At 39.6% G+C, this 16,157-nt stretch overlaps 1 protein-coding gene across 4 annotated transcripts in view; it reads right to left on the minus strand.

Annotated features, from left to right (window-relative positions):
- The window catches only part of PTPRE (protein tyrosine phosphatase receptor type E), a 224,334-nt gene that overhangs the window by 116,596 nt on the left and 91,581 nt on the right, over positions 1-16,157 (minus strand). Inside the window, exon 1 of one of the 4 annotated variants that reach the window (XM_043551996.1) lies at positions 9,286-9,390. The exons of the other annotated variants lie outside the window; for them this stretch is intronic. Within the exon in view, the coding sequence (XP_043407931.1) occupies positions 9,286-9,302 (17 nt within the window). The 5' untranslated portion in view covers positions 9,303-9,390. Of the gene's footprint in view, positions 1-9,285; positions 9,391-16,157 lie in introns of those variants that run through there. 4 annotated transcript variants of the gene reach the window in all.

Genomic DNA, 16,157 nt, shown 5'->3' on the forward strand with positions numbered 1-16,157 from the left:
CTACCACAGTTATATAATTGCAACAAATCTTGTACAAAGTATGTCAAGTAAGGTTTCTATGGAAAGGTTATTTGCTGAATATGATTATGCTATTTGCATGCATGTATCATTTTTGTATTTGAATTTATGAGCATTGGGTCTATACCTGTATTTCAAATATGGTTGCTCCTGGGGTAACACCCACAATGTATTTAGCCTGCACATCTTGGAGGGACTATTCAAGTTAAGTGGTTCATCAAGGAACACTTAACTGACAACGGACCATGGGAGACGCCTATCGACACTTAATGGACTTTCCTGCTATGACTAAGCAAAATCATGCATGGACATGTGACTTGCCCATATGACTCCAAACACCATCTTGCTACCTGTAATTTTCCAGTGAGAACAACGGGTTTCCCTTCACTTGAGAGCAGCTATAAAAGGTGCTGGAAACATCTCCATTTTGTTTCTTTCCCGCTCAAATCTCTGGACTATGAACTTGTACTAATGGGATCATTGTAACCAAAGGACTGAGGATCTTCCAGTGATTTGGAAGCAACCAGAGACTTAACAAGCCAACAGTTTATTCCATCACTGCTACAAGCATGATCCAGGAAATTTGCAATCATTTTATATGTATTTGATTCCTTTCACCAATTTTAACTCTCACCTTTCTTTCTTTTTATAAATAAACCTAAAGGATTGGCAACAGCATGATTATTGGTTAAGATCTGAGTTACATATTGACCTGGGTAATGTGGCGGGTCCTTTGGGGGATCAGAACCACCCTTTTGTTTGATGAAATTGGTTTTAAATAACCACTCACCTTTAAGTCTAGGGTCTGGGTGTTGAATCCAGGATTGGGATGCCCAAGAAAACTGCTTTTCTGACTTCTTGTTAGCCAGTGTGGTGACAGAGACGTTTATTTCTGTTGCTGGTTTGGTATATCTTATGGAAGAATAACCACCAGTTTTGGGGTGTGTCTGCCCTATTTCTCAGCAGTTTGTCTTGAATTTGGTATTCTCAGCTGTAACCCACAGAGGCATGGTGATACACTATAACAAATTTCACCTTAAAAGTGCTAGTATAATTCTTAACAGAGCAATAAACAGTTTATCTACTTGCAAACTCTGTCACCTGTGCTCTTCCTATGTTAGTGATCCCTCAAATTACAAGTGACAACTCAATAGTAATGAGTAATGACACAGAAATTCTATTACTAAATGAAAGGACTATAACTCTGTCAGACTAGTGATAACATTAATCTCAATTATACATTTTTAATAGGTACCTCTCAAACAATTTTCACATGCACTTTTTTAAAAGCCCTGTTTTTAAATGTTGATAACTTATTAAGATATCAATGTCCCACTCTGGATGTACAAATTAACACTTAGTGCATAAAACAGACATTTTTGTTCTCAGGTGTGTAAGTGAGTGCGTCACAGGATTTAAGTGCCCAGTTTGAAGCCCAAGATAGGTCCACATGGTATACTGCCCTCTAGTGAAGGCTTCTTGGTCAAAACCATCCTAACAAGATTCAGCTCTAAATACACATATGTGGAAACTATGCCTTCTGATAAATGGCATGAAGAGGAAGCAAAAAAGTTTGTCTCAAAGGTAATGAAAGCAAAGTGACCCAAAACCAGGGCTATCGGTAAGATAATTAAGCAAACAGACTCTGCTGTACGCTGTACTTAGTTCAAAGGAAGACAAGATTTCTTTGCTACATAAACGATGAATTGAACCAAATGTTAGATAACAGACACGTTTGTGATGATTGTGTGTTCTGAATGCCTTTACCTTCTGCATTTTAAAAAGCTATTACAAAAGTATGGTAGACTGTAACATATCAAAAATAGTGTCTAGCTGAACCTCCTTGGGGAAGGAATAAAATTTTATTGCCTGCACATTTTGACCTTTACCATTTGGCAATAAAGCCTGTGAAACAACTGTGCTTCATTAATACTGTGACGGGTAAAGGAAGTAAGGAGACAAACAAAATTTCAAAACCTAATAATGTAACACTTCATTGAGGTTTCAACATCCATTCTGAATTTTCTGGTGTCACTAAGACTACTTCAGGGGACGAAGGCAGAGGAAGCAAGCAAGAGAAAGAAGCAAAATCTCAAGTAATGATTAGCTCTGCTACCTGACAGTTTCAGCATTAAAATGTTCAAAAATCATGAGTCCGGCCCCCAAAATCACAAGACCAGTTTAAAAATAATTCATTTTTTAAAAAATAATTCATTTTTTATTTCTTTTCTTTAATTTCTGTTCTGTGACTCTTTGTGGATTACACTTGAATTATATTTTCCAGCTTTTCTCTGAAGACTATGTGGGCTAGAAACTTTCATTAAAAGAAAAAAAAAGGCAAGATTCTCATGAATCCAGGAGTTGGGACTTTAAGACAGACAAAAATATTATAACATTTGTGATAAAAGTCACAGGATTTCACAACACTGCATTTTTAAATGAACGGAGGAGAAATCTAAAGAAAGAAAGAAAAGCAAAATAATGTTAAAAATGTAAGGCTAACAGCCTCTTGCTCTGTCAAACTCAACATAATTTATAGAGCCAACAATGTGGAGGTGTTAGCAAAGAAATGAGAAAATGTGTGTGTGAGTGTGTGTGTGCACACATGCCACAAATTACAAAGTGGGTGGAAAAAAAACCGTGTGCCCTACGGATGTGAGAATTTTGCCAGGTCTTTGCCTTGCCAGTTCAAGGCTCCCCAGGACACTTTATGAAGAGCAGTCAAATTAAGTGCCAACCACACACTAGAAGCTCAGTTCAAACACTGTCACCATGCAACAGCGAGTGGGTGAGACCCCGAAAATGTGAGTGAACTGATGCAGCGCATGTGTAGCACTAATCAACCAGGTAAGGAAAAGGGGCATTCCCTTATATACTAAAAGGAAATGTAAGGAGAATTCTACATTCAATAACAGTCTTCACTCAACAGAGTCATCTTCAGGAGGCAAAAATCCCCAGAATCTAATAAAAAAATTAGGATCTTGGCTTCTTGCACAAGGAGTAGGATTTCTCAGATGAAAAAAAAGCTGTGATGTAGAATTAAGCTTTTGGTGAGTTCAGTATATGCTGAAATAGCATTTTTTTCATTTCTTGCTTCTAGGTGTCATAAAAAAATTAAAGGTCTGTTGAAAGAAACCAAAATGTATTACCCTGAGCTATTCAGAAGGACATTCATTTCTTTTTCAAGGAGCCTCATTTTATAACCCAACCCAGTACAATGATGTCAGACCTACTGTTGACTGATCCTCAAATTAGCACAGTCCATGTGACTTGCATTGCAACGATTAGCTATGCATTTATTCAGTGTAAGCAACCAGCGAACAAGCAGCACTCTTTCAAGAGACCTCTTAGTTTAAGAACTGAATCACAAATAAAAAGAAGTCAAGAGCTCAATTTGCTGCATGTGCATTCTTTGGAAGTCAATTGGAAATATTCTGGGGGCTGAATAATTTCATTCATACGTCTGTTTTAAAAAGACAATGTGTACAACGGTCTATTTTTTCCACATATAAACAAACAGTCTTGTTTTAAAAATCCTCAGCAATACAATAGGATAGGTTTAAAAAGGGATACACTGAAACAAAGGAAAAATCCATGTTTAATGTAACTGTTCACTGAATTGCACCTTGCAGAAATGATTGCTTGATGTATGCAGCAATCTATATAATAAAACGAGCTTTGGAAGGGTAGAAACAATATCAGATTAATTTTCACAAATTAGGGATAATCATTTTATATGTGAAGGGTGAGTGAAGCAAAGAACCAAACTAAACTAATGAAAGGTGTTTTTATTTGAGAACAGTCAAGACTTAATGGGGTGTCTTTATAATCCAGTTACTTTTTCCTTCACTGGAGGTTAGTCAAATGCTTAACCTCACTTCCTCTTTCTTTGCAAGGGGGCTAATGATGTAGGCAGAGTAATGCTTACTCTTCACAAATTAGGTAAATGGTAACCAGTTGAGGACTAATGGTTCCAGATTTGCCAGTGGCTACTTTTTGAGGTTATCGCTTTCAGACATCAGTCATGATACGTTCGTTCAAGGATGGTGTATAGTACAGTAATACGGCTATTTTTGAAATATGCACTCTGTACTAAAAATAGACATAAAAAGATACACTTGTTAGAGGGCTTTCCCTTCACCCTCCCAGTTCCCTGATTCTCGTCACGCAGACAGCAAGCAGGAAAAGACCAGAAGTCCAAAGTGCAAAGAATGCAATGTTTAGTGGGGTTAGTTTCCAAGCAAGCATATTCCAAAGCCCTTCACACCAGTCGGGCTTATCTCTATACGCCGATACAGCCCGTTCCCCAGTGTTCCATTCCCAGCTCTGACGCCACAAACCATTTAGTCCATGTCCCCCTTCCCAGTGCTGACACTGCAGAACATTTGCCCCGTGTCCCCCTTCCCAGCTCTGACACCGCAGAGCCTTGCCTGTGTCCCTGTTCCCCATTCCCTATTCCCGTTCCCCCCACCTGAGCAAGCATGATTCCAATTTCCCTTCCTCCCACTTTCTGTTTGACCCCAGTTTATATAGTAATATTCTCAGCTATACCTTAACCAATCATTTTACTGAAATTTAACTAACCAATCCTAACATATTGTAACATAATTCTCTAACCAATTATATCCCACTACCCTAATTAATTTAGACCTAGCAAAATTAATTATACTGCAGACAGAAACAATTAGAGAACCACACAGATTAGCAATAGAAAAGTGGGGGCCATAAAGATAAAACAATACAGAAATAGGGTTTCACAACCACAACCATTGATAAGTGATTTCTTGCCAGACAGGATGCTATCACTTAAGATCTGTTTCTTTATCTGGTGGTGATGGGCATTATCAGAACAGGATCGTCTTCCAAACAGCCCAATACCACCTTATTTCAATGTGACTGGTTTGGAATGTGAGGATGTGACAGAAGGCTGCCCCTGCTGCTTAGCCAAAGGCCTTAGCCTTAGAACTGTGAGACTATCCTAGTGAGAGGTTTCAGAGTAGCAGCCCTGTTAGTCTGGATCCGCAAAAAGAAAAGGAGGACTTGTGGCACCTTAGAGACTAACAAATTTATTTGAGCGTAAGCTTTCGTGAGCTACAGCTCACTTCATCGGCATCAGTACACACATGCCTCACCTGCATTTCTGTAATTCAACAAAAACAACATTGTTCCTGGGTTTCTTTTGATTGTACACTGCTACTTTTAAAGTACAGTTGGGCAAATAAAAGAAAGAGTTGAAGAGTTGGAACAAAATTAGATAGAGTCAAACAAAGTTTTGAAAAATCAGAATTATTTTTAAATCAAAAGTGGCATTTTACTTTCATGGACATTGAAATAATAAAGTCAGCATAAAAATGGGAAATGTTGTGCAAAAATCTACAAACAAGTTTTTGTTTCTCCCTGTAACATTGTTCAATACACACACACACAGAGCCTCCTGGGGAGGCTCACTTATACTAGTTCAAACTGGATTCGCCAGAGACCAATAGACAAAGGAAGGCCTTCTGGACAAATAGTCTGAGTTTAAACTGACGGGGCCTTTTTTCTGAACCAACTAACGGACAGGACCTTCTGTCAAGCGGATTGGGGGGTGAGAAAGAATCCTTGCGGAAGGTTTAGAAGGACTGACACCTACCAGAGCCTAAGGTTGTAGTAGAGATAACCTCTGGTAAGCTTTTTAGCGTGTGTGTAGGTTCTTTTCTCGTTTTTAATACATTTTCTCTGCAATGTTTTCATCTTAAAAAGTAAATGTGCTTGGTTGGAAGGAGCTGTGTGGCAGCTTGCAACTGCGGGCAATTATTGTGTTCATAGCCTCATGGCCCACTTAGGCAGTCTGGCTTGCTGAGAACATCACAGGGTAAATCAGGGAGCTGTACTGCCTGAAAACTCCTGATCTAGCAGGAGAGAGACATGGATCTCTACCCAAGAGCAGTGACAGCTGGGAGCCAGGTAAGTGAGTGCCGTAGTGAACCACGGAGGGGGAATACAGGTGCAGTTACTAACAACTTCCTCAGTTTCAGAGTAACATTTATACTCAGCTAGCTATATTCTTTCTTCGTCCATGGCTATGCAATCCTGCTAATGCTCATTTTCCATCACTAACAATGGGGATAGGAGTTATAACTGGTTGCTATTACAGACTACTGTGACTTGTTCTTGGTTCAGTAAATGTTGAAGGTGACAATTTATACCTTTTTCTTTCATCTTAAAGTTTTAATTCATTATCTGAATATAATTTCTTCTCCCCTAGGTGCCCGTCACACAACCTTTAAAAATTCCCTGAGGAATCTGGCTGTAAAATAGAATTTCCAAATATATAGGTTGTGTGATAAAAATGAAATTCTGAAGCTCCTTGATGTTAGTAGTGCTGTGCTAAGGCAATTTAAATATCTTTTCTGCCAAAAAGCTTATGACGAAGCTCTTTTTCCCTCACTGTCTTCAAACAGATTTTCATCTTTTTGTACAATCCAAAAGCTGAAGCCCTTAAAATGTGTGCCAAAGGCACTAGTAGAAGCTTGAAGAGGAAATAATGTTCTCTTGTTGAAACTTATATGAAAAAAGTCTATTTGCTAACCTTTCTAAGAATACTTATTTAAAAGTGTCTGATTAGCTCATGAGATTGATAATAGAATATGAAGTCTTTCACCTCTGTTGACTGGTTTGAATCTGCCTAACCCCTAAGGTCAGCAGTACCTGCAGTAGCCATCATTTTATGGTTGTTTAGGTGACTTAGGACTTGTCTACACTTACCGGGGGATCGACGTGCTGCAATGGATGCATCGGCGGTCGATTTAGTGGGTCTAGTGAAGACCCACTAAATCGACCGCCAATCTCTCTCGTCAACTCCTGTACTCCACCTGAATGAGAAGCGCAAGGGAAGTCGATGGGAGAGCGTCTCCCGTCGACATAGCATAGTGTGGACCCTGCGGTAAGTAGATCTAAGTATGTTGACTTCAGCTATGTAATTCATGTAGCTGAAGTTGCGTAACTTAGATTGATCTTCCCCCATAGTGTAGACAAGGGCTCACATAACACTAATTGGTTATCTCACTCCTTCAGTTCAGAGGCATACTTCAGATCAGATACAGCTGCAAATAGCACCCATATTGAGAGTCTTATCAGAGAGTCCCAGGTTTAAATGGGCATGGAAAAGGAAATAGTCTTGACTTGTTAGGTCCATCTACGCAGCAAAATGTTCTGGGTCAGGATATCATGCTAGTGACTTGAACTTGTTAATGCATGGTTTGGTCTTCACTGTGTGGATATATATAGGTTTTTTTAAATCCCTATTTCATTGCTCCAAAATGAGAGCTGCAGTGGCCTTAAAAATAGAACTGTGTAAATTTTTTAAACAAAACTTTTTTCAGTGAAAAATGCAAATTTGGGAAAACCATAATGTTTCGAAAATTCATGTTGATTTTGTCAAACTGTTTGCTTAGGAAAAATTTTTAAAAACAAAACATTTTGATTTTTGGTTTGAAATTACTTTTTGTTTCAAAATTTCCTTAAATTTAAAAACATTTAAAAATGGCCAAAATCAAAACAAAACAATATCAGCAGTGCAATAAATTTTTGACCAGGATAGGAAAAATAGCCTTGTTAAAAGGTGTGTGGATTTGTTGGAGGAGTTGAAGGACAGCTATAGGTGAAGTTTACTTAAGTGTTTGCCTTACTGAATGGTGACAATCCTACTACCACATATGCACCACACTGACCATATGTCTGAGGCCATGGGCCTAGGAAGAGGGAGAACCTAGTCAGTCCCCTACTTAATCATCTTCTTGTTTGTCAAGTGACCTTTGAAAACTGCATGTGAACAGTGTGGAGCCAGTGTGACTTAAGATAATCAGAAAAAGGTACTCTTATTCCTGAATAGGAGTGTTCACATGGGGGATTATACCAAAATAACTATTCTGGAAAGCTTGTCTCTCTCACCAACAGAAGCTGGTTCAATAAAAGATATTACCTCACCTCTCTTGTCTCTCTATTCTGGAATAATTATTCCAGAATAGCTATTTTGGTGAACTTCCAAGGGTAGATAAATCCTAAATTACCTTCCTTTAGTGTTTTAATTGGATAAATTTAAAAATTTCACATTTTAAGTTAAATTGCTTTTCTTAAGCAATTAGCTTTACTATTAATGGATCATCTTTCATTTTTGTTTTCTCCATTATTACAATGTCCATTTATTAAGAAAAATGCATCCCCTACAGAAACAGCCCACTAATGACATGCTGGATTTACTATCTGACAAAATCTGCTAAATGCTGATTCTGGCTATGCAATTTTCACTAATGTATATGCTATTATTGCAGGGGTTCTCAAATTGGGAGTCAGGGCCTCTCAGGGGGTCATGAGATTATTACATGGGGGGGCGGGTCCACGGGCTGCCTCCACCCCAAACCCTGTTTTGCCTCCAGCATTTATAATGGTGTTAAATATGCAAAAAAGTATGTTTAATGTATAAGGGGTGGTCGCACTCAGAGGCTTGCTATGTGAAAGGGGTCACCAGTACAAAAGTTTGAGAACCACTGTATTACTGGGGGAAGAACAAAAATATAAATCAAACCCTTGTTTCTTTCTTTGCTTTTTAATAATTATTGGGTAAAGTCCGAATGAGTCAGTACTGAAAATATTTATAGGAGATCACTAAAGAAGACTATATCTATGAAAGTATGAAAGAGCATGTTTCACGCAGTATCTTACCTGAACTCTTTTGTGTAACAAGTACTAGGCCTTATTTTATGTCTACAATGACCTTCACTAAATCCAACTTTTATAAAGAAATATGATAGGATATTTGAAATGTACAGCACCATAGAGTGTTTAACAAAGTAACTGCATGCCACACTACCATTCAGGACCCCAACCCTGCAATCATTTCCACACAGGTAGACAGTTGGTGCCAGGTGGAACCCCACTGACTTTGATGAGTCTCCATGCAGGTGCAGGGGCCTGCCGATGAGGATCTAACTTCAGATTAGGCCCTAAACAAAACTAATATTCATACTGCATGATTGTACTGAAGTCTTCAAAGCTGTGACATCTCCCAAATCCTGAACTTTTCTGCCCTAATTTCTCTAACCAATCAAGCTTCAGGAACTTCTGATTCCATTGATTTATTGGTAAACTACAGAAAGCATCTTAGAACTAATTTGCTGAAACAGATCATTTCCTAAAGACTGTAAACATGCTTGACCTGCATCCAGTGCACTCTGAGTGATGTATAGTTCCTAAAGTAGTTGTGTTTAATACAGTTTTCATTCTGACCTTACAGCTTTTCCCATTCCTGCTTTAGATCTGAATTGCTGTGACAGACTATTCCAACTTCACCATCACTCAGTCTGTAACAAGGAAAAATTTCACAATGAGAGTCTGATTATCTATTTTTTTCCTTAAAGGAACAATTGACCAAAATCAAAAATTTTAATGATTTTGAGTGGTATTAGCCCACTAACTGTAAATGCAGAATTTAAAGCCTCAAGGTTTAGTAGACTGAAATCGTAAGCAGCTCCTCATCATAACTGCAATGGTTCATCATTAAGGCCACTTGTATTTTTACTAAATTTAAAAACCATGACACTCCAACATGAGATTTTCTACATCACCTCTAAGCAGTTTATGCAATAGCCACTCTAAAGCTATTGAGCACTTTGCTTTTTGTGTAATTATGCTTCCTAACCTTTTCAGATCTCATCAAAATACCATCTTTTCTTCTTAGTCCTGCTCTTGAGTGTAGAGTCTAGCTTATTCCCTTGGTGTAATGGCTGAGTGATAAAAATTCTGTTCTCTCCACAGTTTGGATTCTGAGTATTGTGGATCAGTATTTTAATATGCTATTTTTGAAAGGCTACCCAAAGTCCACATTTGTAGATATTCTTTTATTCCATGACAAGAATCCAGTTTCAGATTATAAAAGTTTTTTGCAATTATTTCCCATGTTTAATAGTTTTGATTTCAAAGAGTCCGAATCAGGATATGCAAGAACATGCATCTGTTTAAAAAACGGAAATGGCCTACACGCAGGAAAAAAAAAAAGAATGGTGAAACACCAAATCAGCACAGAAACTCTTAAAACAAATCTGTACTCCTTTTCTCTCTTTAGTAGGGCCAATAGCTAAAATTTCAGTATCATAGTGAGTTATCAACCATTGCAATAGAATACTTTGGAAAAAAACAAATACGCATTATAATATATTGTATCACTGAGCTCTGCAAACAAACAGATAATCACACTTTAAATTTCTTTTGTGAATCTGGTAAAATCCCATAACTCATTTTTGAGCACTCAGAGCCCCCCTGAGTGAGTTAAGCAACATGATTTCAAATGAAAGCAAATAAAAGCATTAGTTTTCTTTTTTAGCATGGAATATTAAGTAAGATTTTAAAATCTTTTTTATACTTTCTGCCTTCTTATCATATGATTGTCACCTGTACTTACAAGAGCTGAATAAAATCCTAAATGTGAGCATGCTAATAAATAATACTTTGACCTTAGTTTGTACCTTCCACCCGAAAATTTTAAAAAGCTATACAAACAGTGAATTCTAGATTTAACAAAACTATGAACCAGAAAAGCATGGTTTCCCCCATTTTACAAATGAGTGGATTCAGTAACGACGAGATTGTGACTTGTCCAAAGTCACAAGAAAGTCTATGGCTCAGTCAGTAATATAACTCAGTGGCTCTCAATCTTTCCAGACTACTGTACCCCCCTTCAGGAGTCTGATTTGTCTTGCGTACCCCCAAGTTTCACTTAACTATTTGCTTACAAATCAGACATAAAAATACAAAATTGTCACAGTACACTATTACTGAAAAATTGCTTACTTTTTCATTTTTACCATATAATTATAAAATAAATCAAATGGAATATAAATATTGTACTTACATTTCAGTGTATAGTATAGAGAGCAGTATAAACAAGTCGTATGAAATTTTAGTTTGTACTAATTTCACCATTACATTTTATGCAGCCTGTTGTAAAACTAGGCAAATATCTAGATGAGTTGATGTACCCCTTGGAAGACATCTGTGTACCCCCAGGGGCACGTGTACCCCTGGTTGAGAACCAGTGATATATCTAATGGTTTATCACTCTGTTTTGTGCCTTCACAACAGACCATGTTGTAATGCTGCAGTCCTGTCATATTCAACATTGTGAAAATATAATGAGTCAAAATGTGCACACCTGGCTCCATCCTACTTAACTCAGAGTTATGTCTAGACACACTTATCCAAGAGCAGAATTTAACCCATTTTATTTTGAGTTGCGATAAATATATTTGGAAATTCATTATCGTGATGATGGAACAAAAATATTACTATAACTCTAAATGTATTAGGTCTTGATTAGCTATTGACTGACATGCTAGAGATACAATTTTTACATTCTGGTTTCATATCTAGTCATATACCGGGTTATTTTAATGAGGCTTTAAGTACACATTATCCTATACTCTTCAATTTAATTTTAGGTAAAGACCTCCAACCCTGAGGAGCCTTAGGAGAGTCATCAGCGACCCCCACAGTGAGCCAACTAGGCCTGTCAGACTCAGATAGTCAAAGTAAAGTCTTCTGACGGCTAACTAGTCTATCGAACTTCAGAGACAGTCAGGAATGGTCCCCAGGGACTGGCCATCTAAGGCTCAGAGATGGTGGAGAGTGTTCAGTGTGCGTATAAACTTGTGGGAATTGAGAGGGCATCCCAAAACTCACTGGAGATTCTCTGCTTCTGCAGACTTCAGGAAAAGGAGAATGACTCCCTCATCTCCTCTTCCCTAAGCCCCCTTCACATCTACAACATGGAGGGGGAGGGGGGAAAGGGAGAGACAGAAAAACTTGTCTGGGAGAAAAGTCAACTTCTATTACATAAAGACAAAAGAAAAGAGAAACTAATGTTAGATAAGAGTAAATATTCTTCAATGTGCCTTTTTAAAAATGCTGTCTCCTGAAAACTTGTTTACTAGGCTTGATAAGCACAACAGTTTCAAATTAATTTAGTTTTACAATGGTTTTACTCCCACTTAATTATCATTACTTTCCTCAGCTTTCTAATAAAGCTAACACAGCAGTAGAGGCTAGTACAAATACAGGTGTCTTCAGAACTGTATTCTATCAAACACACCTTTCTTTCTTACACTAGCCAGTTTGCAACACTGACCGCACCACACCGTAAGTGGAGTGGGGATGTTGTCCAGGCTTGCTGGAGGAAGGCAATAGTGCTTTACGATGAGATGGGGGGGAACAAGGTCAGCAACTGCTGCAAAAAGGCGGGTCAGCTTTACAGCACTGACTCAGCCCGTGGAATGTAAGGGCAGAAAGCTTTAAAAGTGCAAGCTCTGGCATTGGACACCCCTTTCTCCAAGCAGCAGGCAAAGCAGGACCCATTCTCCATCCCCCTGAGGTGTGATTCTCCGGTGGGGTTTGAACCTGCTGTGAGCATTGTGCTAGTCACTCCTTTTCAGAGGGGGGCTGGGAAGGAATTTTTACCTCACCAGCATATTGGCTTTGGTGGAGTGGGGGGTTTTCGCCTTCCCCACAGCAGGTGTTAGGGAAGACCTACTATGGTGTGGTAGGCTATATGTCGCAACTTATTTGGTAAATGTGCAGCGGATGTTCTGTGCAGGTACTCCATAGGGAAGGCATCCAGTGACCAGATAAATGGCCTGGTAAAGGACTTAAAAAGGAGGTGCTGGTTAAAGGAATGGAATGGGGGTGGGCTGGTTCAGGGCTTCTATGATTGGTATGGCACGGAGCCAACCCTCCTTTCTTATAGCCCACCTTAACCCTCCTACAAGAGGGGGTGGATGGTAAGGTCCCAGCAATAGATGTGCTGGAGGGACCTGGATGGAAAAAGAGGGGGAGCTGGTGGAAGCCCCCCAAGTAATTATGGGATAAACATGGGGTTACCCGCACTGTACACTTTTATCTGCCAGGTAGTCCCAGACATCTAATAATAAAGTTGCAGCCTGATTAAATCCATGTCAGGTGTCTCGTCTCCTTCTTTTGGTATAGCCGGACAACAGCTATAAAACAGCTAACCAAAGACATGTCTCTGTTCATAATGGAGCAAGGAGGTCACGAAAGAACTCTTTAGTTGCCTATTCTATGTACTATATATGAATAGAGAAACGCACATAACAATGGTTCGTTTTTACTGCAGCTGAACTATATTGAACAAAATCTGATGTTCCTGAAGAATTGATTTGTTTCTAGCCAACAGAAGCAGTTATTTTTACTGTCTTTTTTATTTAAATGAGTTCTTAAACTTCAACTCCCCTTTCAACTCTCCTCCCTCAACCCACTATTATTCAGATGCCCATACCCAAAGAATTAAGCTTGTGAGATGGCAATAAAGATTTTGCATATGATCTGGGTTACGCACAAAGCTTAAAACCTCTACGAAGGGATGCCAGGTGTCCAGTTTTCAACCAGAATACCCAGTTGAAAAGGGACCCTGGTGGCTCCGCTCAGCACTGCTGATCTGGCCGTTAAAAGTCCAGTGGGTGGCACAGTGGGGCTGGCAGCTCCCTGCCCAGCTCCACACAGCTCGCAGAAAGCGGCCGACATGTCCCTTCAGCTCGGGGAACCAGAGCCAATGGGAGCTGCAGGGGCAGCACCTGCAGCCAAGGGAGCCCCCTTGGCCACCACTCTGCCTCAGAGCTAGACATGCCAGCCACTTCCCGGGAGCCACCTGATGTAAGCACCACCTGGAGCCCACACCCCGAACCCCATCCCATGTCCCAACCCCCACCCCAACCCTGAGTCCCCCCTGCACTCTGAACCCCCCAAGCCCAAGCCCGCTCCTATACCCCAAGCCCCTCATCTCTGGCCCCACCCTTAAGCCCCCTCCTGCACCCAAATTCCCTCCCAGAGCCTGCACCCCCTCCCACATCCCAACCCCCTTTGCCCCAGTCCAGAGCCCCCTCGTGCACTCCAATCCCTCATCCCCACCCCCACCCCAGAGCCTTAACCCACACTGCAGCATGGTGAAAATGAGCAAGGGTGGAGGAGAACAAGTGACAGAGAGAGTGGGGATGGAGTGAGCGGGAGTGTGGGGAAGGGGCAGGGCCTTGGGGAGAGCAAGGGTGTTTGGTTTTCTGCAATTAGAAAGTTGGCAACCCTACCTTTTGGAAGGCTGATGGCTGGCAAGGGGGCATGACAAATGCATTATATGTAAATGAAGCTGGCTGAGCACTACAATTTTGTTATGATCAAATTTAATACTATCATTGGCCAGTGACAGACCTGGCACATTGTGATCCCTTTAAGGCCTGGTTATGTACCCTAGAAGCAATTCTGGATTTTATCTGCATAACAAGCTTTGAACATTTGCACAGCCAAAGTGGATTTTTTGCTAGTGTAGAGATCTTATTAAGAATACTAATGCAATAACACCATGGTAAATTGTCCCAGAACTAAACAAAAAGAACAGTACCGTAACTTGCTTGAATGTAATCCCCCGTTTTCACAATCTTTTCGTTTCAGGATTTATTTACCTGTTTTATGTAATGTAGCGTTTCTGGCTGTACCATTGCCACATTGGTTTTCTGAGGCATGCTTCTATAATCTAGTTGTCCATCACAGTATTTCACTTTAGCAAATGTTTAACAGACTTTTTTGCAACACAGGTATTGCTTTTTGAGACTGTTTTTGAAATCTCTTTAGTATTTTGTATTAGACTTTAGAGACTACAGCAAAAGTTTGTTATATTTTAACTGGATATTGGTATGAGACTCTTTTAAATGCAGTTTTTCATGTTCAGTCACATTTCTACAGCTTCTGATATATATTATCACCCAACAAACCTGTAATAAAAAGTACATGAAATATTAAAAAGAAGTACCCACATCTGACACTCTAATCTGTGACAGGTTTCAGAGCAGCAGCGGTGTTAGTCTGTATCCGCAAAAAGAAAAGGAGTACTTGTGGCACCTTAGAGACTAACCAATTTATTTGAGCATAAGCTTTCGTGAGCTACAGCTCACTTGTAGTGAGCTGTAGCTCACGAAAGCTTATGCTCAAATAAATCTATTAGTCTCTAAAATGCCACAAGTACTCTTTTTCTAATCTGTGACTTTCCCTCACCTCTCTCCATGCCTTGTCAGCTAATCACAGAATCATAAAATCATAGGACTGGAAGGGATCTCGAGAGGTCATCTAGTCCAGTCCCCTGCGCTCATGGCAGGGCTAAGAATTATCTAGATCATCCATGACAGGCGTTTGTGTAATCTGCTCTTAAAAATCCCCAATGATGGAGTTTCCACAACCGCCCTAGGCAATTTATTCCAGTGCTTAACCACCCTGACAGTTAAAAAGTGTTTTTTAATGTCCAACCTAAACCTCCCTTAGTGCAATTTAAGCCCATTGCTTCTTGTCCTACCCTCAGCAGTTAAGAACAATTTCCCCCCTCCTCCTTGTAACAACCTTTTATGTACTTGAAAATTGTTATGTCCCCTCTCACTTTTCTCTTCTCTAGACTAAAAAAACCTAATTTTTTCAATCTTCCCTCACAGGTTATGTTTTTTAGATCTTTAATCATTTTTGCTGCTCTTCTCTGGACTTTCTCCAATTTGTCCACATCTTTCCTAAAATGCAGTGCCCAGAACTGTGTACAATACTCCAATTGAGTCCTAATCAGCGCAGAGTACAGCGGAAGAATTACTTCTCATGTCTTGCTTACAACACTCCTGCTAATACATCCCAGAATGATTGCTTTTTTGCAACAATGTTACACTGTTGACTCATACTTAGCTTGTGATCCACTATGACCCCCAGATCCCTTTCTGCAGTACTCCTTCCTAGGCAGTCATTTCCCATTTTGTATGTGTGCAACTGATTGTTCCTTTCTAAGTGGAGTACTTTGCATTTGTCCTTATTGAATTTCATCCTATTTTCTTCAGATCATTTCTCCAGTTTGTCCAGATAATTTTGAATGTTAATCCTATCCTCTGAAGCACTTGCAGCCCCTCACAGCTTGGTGTCATCCGCAAACTTTATAAGTGTACTCTCTCTGCCATTATCTAAATCATTGATGAAGATATTGAACAGAACTGGACCCTGAACTAATCCCTGAGGGACCCCACTTGATATGCCCTTCCAGCATGACTCAACCACTGATAATTACTCTCTTGGAAAAA

Source organism: Chelonia mydas, chromosome 7 (genome assembly GCF_015237465.2).
Source record: "Chelonia mydas isolate rCheMyd1 chromosome 7, rCheMyd1.pri.v2, whole genome shotgun sequence".
Taxonomy (NCBI): Eukaryota; Metazoa; Chordata; order Testudines; family Cheloniidae; genus Chelonia; species Chelonia mydas.